The 9,028-nt window shown below is 30.9% G+C and overlaps 1 protein-coding gene across 1 annotated transcript in view; it reads left to right on the forward strand.

Moving 5' to 3' along the window:
* Positions 1 to 8,893, forward strand: part of LOC117114558 (fibrillin-2-like) — a 14,058-nt gene extending 5,165 nt beyond the window's left edge. The window contains exons 5-17 of the mRNA XM_033258231.1: positions 315 to 452; positions 665 to 787; positions 1,001 to 1,126; positions 1,872 to 1,984; positions 2,095 to 2,326; positions 2,427 to 2,561; positions 3,772 to 3,819; positions 4,007 to 4,054; positions 4,688 to 4,735; positions 5,540 to 5,587; positions 6,268 to 6,401; positions 8,277 to 8,487; positions 8,727 to 8,893. Coding sequence (XP_033114122.1) covers positions 315 to 452; positions 665 to 787; positions 1,001 to 1,126; positions 1,872 to 1,984; positions 2,095 to 2,326; positions 2,427 to 2,561; positions 3,772 to 3,819; positions 4,007 to 4,054; positions 4,688 to 4,735; positions 5,540 to 5,587; positions 6,268 to 6,401; positions 8,277 to 8,487; positions 8,727 to 8,893 — 1,571 coding nt within the window. The remainder of the gene's footprint in view (positions 1 to 314; positions 453 to 664; positions 788 to 1,000; positions 1,127 to 1,871; positions 1,985 to 2,094; positions 2,327 to 2,426; positions 2,562 to 3,771; positions 3,820 to 4,006; positions 4,055 to 4,687; positions 4,736 to 5,539; positions 5,588 to 6,267; positions 6,402 to 8,276; positions 8,488 to 8,726) is intronic.
* Positions 8,894 to 9,028: the final 135 nt, after the last annotated feature.

Consider the following 9,028-nt stretch of genomic DNA (forward strand, 5'->3'; position numbering starts at 1 on the left):
TTTGGCTCATGATATACAGTATGTCTTTAACCATTACAATAATGAATACATAGGTGGGCCTATAGAAAATAATAAATAGCCATAATATAATATGTTTAGAGTACTGTAGTTGTATTTACACTGTTGGTATAGTATTTCATTTTGCACATCATGAAGTTAGTGTGCATACAATCAGATGAGGGTTAAAATATAAATAAGAATATAGGTAAGCCTGGACTACATCTAAATAAAAACAGGTCATGACGTACACTATCCACGGTACTAACGTAATCAATATTAAAAACTCCCGTATTGTTTTAATATTCTTTCGATAGACGTCAATGAATGTATGGTTGAAAATGACTGTGACGAAAATGCCATGTGCTCTAACACCGATGGATCGTATGTATGTTTATGCAATGAAGGTTATTTCAACGAGGCAGGTGGAAGTGCAACAATTGGAAAATGCAAAAGTATGTATAATTCACCACCACTCTTTATTATTATTATTATTATTATTATTATTATTATTATTATTATTATTATAATGAGGATGATGTTGATGATGATGATGATGATGATGATGATGATGATGATGATGCTAAATGTAATAATAATAAAACTGATTTTTGACATGCAAGATATGAATTTAGAATGACGATAATAAGTGACTATATTATTCCAGACATTGATGAATGTTCACTAAACACGGATGAGTGTTCTAAGGACGCAGTGTGCACGGATGTACAAGGAAATTATACATGCCATTGTAAGAGTGGATACAGCGGTAACGGCTATGTTTGCAACGGTATGTCATAAATCAAATTAATAAAATAATCTTTATGGAAAGACATGCTCTATCCATCTGAATAAAATGTAGAGGCCTACATCTACTTCCTCTTTATTTTTTATATATTTCATTCATCGTTCAAGGTATATTCCAACTATTCTGTCACTCTTTCTAACTCAATATTCGCTTTCCATAAATACAGCTTTATTTTCTTGTATACTTTACTCCTAGACATTGATGAATGTTCTATTTCCATACCTTGTCCTGATGAGGAAAACAAGATATGTGACAACACAATAGGCGGATACGAATGTGTCTGTGCACCTAATTTTGTTATGTTTAACAACCAATGTTTAGGTAGGTGATTCCCTCGCATTAATACTATAAAAGCTTATATACGAAAGTCAATAAAATATATAATAAATGTGTCTTCTGTTGGGACAACTTTTTCCACGTTCGAAGATTTTTCTTTAACGTTCAGAATTTATATATCAAAGCATTACCACAGGACGGCTTAGAAAATATCTCTACATCGTATCGTATATTACGTCTATGTAGGCATATATATATATATATATATATATATATATACTTATATATACTTATATATACTTATATATATTATTATTTTAATATATATATACTTATATATATATATTATTATTATTATTATTATTATTATTATTATTATTTCTTTCAAGCTGGAGAGTAAAATATCGAACTTCCGTGACATTGACTTTATCCTTTGATCCTTTCTGCCAAAAATTGAAAGTGTCTGTACCATTCCACTCAATGTCTTGGTTTTTCCGTAATCTTGCTACTGACAGACAGCAGTAAAAATATATACTCCTTGGCGGAAGTAATAACAGAGATCAATATGAATGCTCTTATCTTAAGCATTTTATACAAGACAAGATAAGAAAACAAACTTTTATAATCAAGCGATATTTTCGTATTTTCAGGTAGTGTCCTCGTAATATTCAGGGTCGCCCCTATTATTAAGATGCTATTGTTCTTTAAGATGTCCTCTTGATAGTGGTTTTACTTTAAATGATAATACATGAAAAGCTTAAATTTTATAATTTGTATCATTTATTTAAAGCGGCTGTATCGAGATCGTTGATAGCGAACTTTACAGATATCAAAGGTACATCAGTTTCTTTTGCGCCCGACATCTTAGATTCGGTAACAACGAGGAATGCTCTTGCAGATGATGTGAGTAATCTGTTGTTAATAATACAAAAACAACATAGGCCTATTTCTATTCAATAGAGCGTTCACAAATGCCAACTGGTAACACTTGAGTATCCATATTAATTTATTAGGTATTAAATTTATTGAACTCAACGGCCATATGGAAATACATCCAGGACGTTAGTGTGGATAGATATGCAATATCTGGTGATTTGATGCAAGTTACATTCCGAGTGGATCTTTCTGTAAATTCCAATCTAACAATGGACGAAGTGGTGAATGCATTTATGGACGGACTGGTTGATGACTTGCTTCCACCTGACAGCGTAGTTTCTGCTCAAAAAGTCATGGTTACTACACCAGGTAAACTCATATAACTGTATATTATAATTTGTTAAAATTATTTTATGTATAGATGCACTAACGGTTAATAACTGCTATACTTCTGTACCTTTCTCCATAGTCGTTGATCCATGTAATGAAGGAACACATGACTGTTTTGCAAATAATTTTACACGATGTCTGTTTGTAAGTGACGGTTCATTTAGCTGTGCAGATTGTAATAGTGGATTTCAGCAATCGGCAGATGTCTGCATAGGTAGGTGGTTTATTATAGTAACAATCTACATATACATTTATATATATATATATATATATATATATATATATGTGTGTGTGTGTGTGTGTGTGTGTGTGTGTGTGTGTGTGTGTGTGTGTGTGTGTGTGTGTGTGTGTGTGTGTGTGTGTGTGTGTGTGTGTGTGTGTGTGTGTGTGTGTGTGTGTGTGTGTGTGTGTGTGTGTGTGTGTGTGTGTGTGTGTGTGTGTGTGTGTGTGTGTGTGTGTGTGTGTGTGTGTGTGTGTGTGTGTGTGTGTGTGTGTGTGTGTGTGTGTGTGTGTGTGTGTGTGTGTGTGTGTGTGTGTGTGTGTGTGTGTGTGTGTGTGTGTGTGTGTGTGTGTGTGTGTGTGTGTGTGTGTGTGTGTGTGTGTGTGTGTGTGTGTGTGTGTGTGTGTGTGTGTGTGTGTGTGTGTGTGTGTGTGTGTGTGTGTGTGTGTGGACGAATCATGTGCGGGAAACCAAGAATGTTCCAATACTGTGGGGAGTTATGAATGTAATTGTCAAGATGGCTACATGTTGATTGACGGAATGTGCATATTAGGTATGGAATCTTTTTTTTTCTTGTTTGCTTTATGAACATAATTTTTAATAGTGAATCAAATAATATAAGACAAGTATATTTTAGTTCAGTAGTCAAATACAGGAAGGACCTGCTGATGAACATGTTGACGGAATAACGATTTGTTTATCACAAAAAGTTACATAGAATAACAAAAGAATATTTTATTCGCATGTTGTGCTGCTGTTAATGGTTTCGTAATTGTATAGGTAATACTTTAAGGCCATTACAATACTCTGTATAGTTGTAACAAGGTAATAATAATAATAATAATAATAATAATAATAATAATAATAATATTAATAATAGTGTCATAATGGTAATGGCAATTTTGATAATAATAAAAATAATGATTAATTATAAAAATGATGAATATTACGACCATTGTTTCTATAAAACCATAATTAATAAATATTTGTATATTATTGTGATTGTAGATATAATGTTCACTGAGTTCTAATCGATCTTGCCAACAACTTAAAGTGTGTTCTATCAAACATTATTGAATTTGCACAATGATTTTGAAAAAAATAATGACATACTCAAGATGATGACGATGACTATGACGATGATTATGAATATGCTGATGACGAAAAATAATTAATGAATATTTATTTATTTTTGTGATTGTAGATACGATGCCCACTGAATTATCTACTTCTATGTTGCCAACAACTGAAGGTGTGTTCTGTCAAACATTATTTTTTTAGTTATTTTTTTATTTTTTTATTTTTTTTTTTGCACAACCATTATAAAAACTAAAACATGGTGACAATGACTATGACGATGATTATGAAAATGATGACGATAATGACGGTTGTCTATAAAACCATAATCAATTTTTCTTCCTTTATTATTGTGATTGTAGATACGATGTCCACTGAATTATCTACTTCGATCTTGCCAACAACTGAAGGTGTGTTTTGTTGAACATTATTAAATTAGCACAGCCATTTTTTTTAAAAAAAGGTAGCATACTCAAAGCAAATAATGCAAGTCATCGTGTTTTATTACAATATTTTAAACTTGGTTAATGTTCTTCAAGATTTATCAATATTTACATAATTATTATCGTAACAGTAGTAGGTGATATAAAAGTGGTTCACAAGCATTATGGCAAAATCAAAGATACCTACGTCAAGAAAGATCATGTAATGTATTAAGACAATGGATTGTTATTGAGAGCTGCTAACAATGCGTACTTCTTTATAATGAGTAATAATAATAATAATAATAATAATAATAATAATAATAATAATATTAATAATAATAATTAATAATAATAATGATGATGATGATGATGATGATGATGATGATGATGATGATGATGATGATGCTGACGACGACGACGACGATGATGATTAATAATCTATTACCAACACATGCATCTGAACTCAAAGGTAAATTATGTAAACTTAAACGAATTATTACATTATTGTTTCTATTACCGCCATAGTTAACATGAAATATGTTATCTATGCTATCATTTTTATAAAATATATTTATTGTAAAGTCCCTTACATCACTAACTGTCTTAATGATTTTTTAGTTGTGATATCAACGGTTTTATCGACGTCGATGTTTCCAACAACTGAAGGTGTGTTTGTCAAACATAATTTTACTTGTACTATAGCTAGTCAATGCAGAAATTTTATACCAGCCTTTGTGTTTGAATATTTTGAATTTCGTTCAAACTATTCGTTCATCTGCAAAAATTAGTTCAAACATGATGTCTTGTACAGGTAACACTTTTTGTCGGAGTTCGTTTTACATTATCTTATGTTAAACTTATATGTGAACACTGTTGATTTGAGTTCTTTGCTTCGATTTTAGCAAAAATTGAAACTGTTTTTAGCAAAAAAAAATAAATTAATTAATATAATTTTAATTACTTGTTATTACCGATTTTATATTTTTTTTGTCTTATATCCTCATTCTCCTCTTTTTTTTTAATGATTTATTCTGCCCTAAACTTTTTTTTGGCAGTTGTTTCTATTTTTTTATTCAATTCACCTCTAAATGACGTCACATGTAGTTCTATCAATTTCTGGAACCACGTTTCTTTTGTTTGATCCTTCTTTCCAACTCTAGTTTCCAGTTATTATAGACATACAGCAACATAGATCATTTTTGGTATTTGAATATTGTATTCTGTTTGGTTTTATTTATTTTGTATTTTTGTACCATCTTCATGTGTTTTATTTCCGCCTGAACAATTTTATGTTTCAGTCACTTTTTCACCTCTATTCTTAGATATACTGAAGTTAGTGAATTGCTCAATTGCGGTACTATCGCCGTTATCGTAACATTAGTTTTGCCACCTGAGTGTTTAGTAATAAAGTACTACAATGTTGAAATAGCTTTTATTTTCACTTGCATTCCATTCATTTCTTCCCCTTAGATATACGGTCAACTAAAGCATCCACTACGATATTGTCAACAACTGAAGGTATGTTGAATAACCAATGGGTAATTTATTTATAATTATTGTCCTGGTTACTCTTAGTAAATCCTGGAGTTGTTAAACGTCATGAGTTTTGGCGGTGGATACATTAATGTCACCGGCTAACGTATAATCTTTTTGAAATGCTTTTGAACTGATGATAAAATGTACGTTTGAATTGAGTTATTCATTGAAAAGATTATGACTTCAAGCCTATATAATAGGCCTAATATTATTTTTTTTAAATATAATCAATATTGTATAAACTGAAGTTTAAAAGTTAGATGTAATTATATATATGTGGTGCGCAGTTTAGGTATTTGAAATGCTTATTTAATCGTTCAACAACTTTTAGTTGGTTATTAATATTAAAATGTCCTCATCGTCATCAGCACCTTCATCATTATCATCTTCATCATCTTTAAAATTATCCTCAAATACTTTCATCATAATCATCATCGTTAATTGCAGTATTATAATAAGTGTAATATATATTGATACGTTAACATGTCTCCTTAATTATTTAGCATCCCTTACCAATTCTTATATTTACATCACCACTAATGTTTATTCTTAGCAACATGAAATTTTCATTTTTTATTACTCTGAAATAGGAAGATAGTCCTGTTGATGTTAAGTGATTTTAAGAGGAGTAGTAAACGAGTACTTTTGGTTTTAATCTATAGGTATTCAAAAGAAACTCTTTTTGGTGGTCTTCACGATTCTTTCGAATGGAGGTAATGATGCAGCATTTGATGAACGTCTCCAAGATCCAAATTCAGCATTATTCGAAGAATACGAAACACTTGCTTGTGAAGCGGTGCGTCAGTTTGCATAAATTACATATCGGAATATTATTATTGGCTTTTCTCAGCAGTACTGCATATATTTTCCTATCTTTTTGCACTGTTTTTTTCTGGCCGTCACTTTGGGCACTTTGGTCCTTGATATAGGCCATATATCAAGGATGTACCTCCTAATATTTAGTGTCAATCAACGGAGGGGTGTGCGTGTAAGGACCAATTAAAATGATTTAAGGTCAAACAGTCTTACACCAGATATTTCAAAAACCAGTCAGTTGATCTGAATAAAAATTACGGGAAAGTTTAATCAAGTTACAAGGAAAATATTCGAAGGGTGTACATTTTTCAGGACCCAGACCTAAATATCTCTTTAGAAAAAAAACCAATGGGTCAAAATGAATCATTCTATAATACTTTGTAAAGGTCTTGTAAAAAAATGATTAAATTTTTGTGATGATCGCAGTATGGTGTGGATCAAAGGACCAGTTAAAGGAAAACGTCCCTGAATACATATTTCGAAAACGGATCAACTGATCGCAGTGAAAAATTTGGAAAAAGCTTAAACAAGTTACAATGAAGAAATTATTATGTGCTGGCGACGAATCTGTCAAGGGTGTAAATGGAGGGTCATTTCAATTTTTGAGGATCCAGACTTAATTATCTCCTTTAAAAAAATCAATGGGTATAATTTAAACCTTGTATAACAGTTTGTCAAGATCGAGTAATGAAATGATTAATTTTTTGTGACGATCTGGAGTAGGGTGTAGATATGAGGACCATTGAAAGGAAAACATCCCAGACAACATATTTCGAAAACAGATCAACTGATCTGAATGAAACTTTCGGGAAAGTTTAACCAAGTTACAATGAAGATAGCATTTTGTGTTGGCGAGTGTACATTAGAGGGTCATTCAAAGTTTTGAGATCCCAGACGTGAATATCTATAAAACGTTTTCAATGAGTGTAAATGTAACTTTCTATAAAAGATTGTGGGTGTGGATATGTAGATCATTTAAATTTTTTGATGACAGTTGATTAAATTATTAAAACGCAATTTGCGTTTTCTAAAGCGCTTAAACCAGTTACAGCTAGGTTAAACTCAAAACTACCGTGATATGCATCTCTATGAACTGAAAATGCACGTTTCTATGCAAGGTCAGACCATATAGCGCGTAATGGTAATGGGTCACGATGTACCTCGCTATTACCATTGCAGCCATAGTTGAAGTCTCACTAATAACGTCGCAGTGAACTTGGTTTTCGTTTTTTTTTTTGTTTTTTTTTTACTTCATTAAAATTATGTTGGTTTTCCGTGGTTTTTTTATTATTATTTTTTTTTTTGACTTTATACCTTTTAACGACTTTTCTTTTTGTTGCAATTTCACCTTCATTTCTCATTAAAGCAATGGGGAAAAGCCCTACGTTTTGTTGTCAAATAGACATAGTAAGTCTACTTATTATTATTATTATTAATTTTTTATTACATAATGACACTAGTTAATAATATCAATTTATATAATATCAAATCCAAGTTAAAAATAACAAGTATAATATATTTCTAGGTGGAAAATAGTATAGCAAACAATGACATCAAGAACGGTTTTCCGTGTTTTTTTGTTTGTTTTTTTTTTTACTTTATACCTTTTAACGACTTTTCTTTTTGTTGCAATTTTAACTTCATTTCTCATTAAAGCAATGGGGAAAAGCCCTATGTTCTGTTGTTCAAATAGACATAGTAAGTCTAGTTATTATTATTATTATTATTATTATTATTATTATTATTATTATTATTATTATTATTATTACTTTATTATATAATGACACTAGTTAATAACATCAATTTATATAATATCAAATCCAAGTTAAAAATAACAAGTATATTATATTTCTAGGTGGAAAATAGTATAGCGAACAATGACATTGCGAATGATTTAAGAAGTTGCAGAGCCCTACGCTTTGAAAATGGGAGTATCGTCGTGTATTTGGAAATAGGTTTACAATCCGAAACAGCTTTCGGATCTGAAGATTTGTTGATGGCTATGACGGAAGGATTAGAGAATACAGGCACACTTACCATATATTCTGACTCACTAGCTACTAAAGGTAAAACAATAAATTAGGCTACATTATTATATTAAAACTCTGCTAGATTGTTTACTGTTTATTTATTTTACTAATTGCTAACATTTAAATCAGATTAATAAAAAATATAAATAAACTGCAATGTAAAGGTATTTCTTTTTTTTTTATGCAATATAAATAATTAAATATTCATATTACTAAATTGTAGTGTAGAATTATACATGTTGACTATTTAATACCTGTCTCTTATACACATCTAGATGTGTATAAGAGACAGATTCAAAAGAAACTCTTTTTGGTGGTCTTCACGATTCTTTCGAATGGAGGTAATGATGCAGCATTTGATGAACGTCTCCAAGATCCAAATTCAGCATTATTCGAAGAATACGAAACACTTGCTTGTGAAGCGGTGCGTCAGTTTGCATAAATTACATATCGGAATATTATTATTGGCTTTTCTCAGCAGTACTGCATATATTTTCCTATCTTTTTGCACTGTTTTTTTCTGGCCGTCACTTTGGGCACTTTGGTCCTTGATATAGGCCATATATCAAGGATGTAC

This window comes from Anneissia japonica, unplaced genomic scaffold (assembly GCF_011630105.1).
Source record: "Anneissia japonica isolate Jap-2015-1 unplaced genomic scaffold, ASM1163010v1 scaffold520_len173684_cov151, whole genome shotgun sequence".
In the NCBI taxonomy this organism is placed as follows: domain Eukaryota; kingdom Metazoa; phylum Echinodermata; class Crinoidea; order Comatulida; family Comatulidae; genus Anneissia; species Anneissia japonica.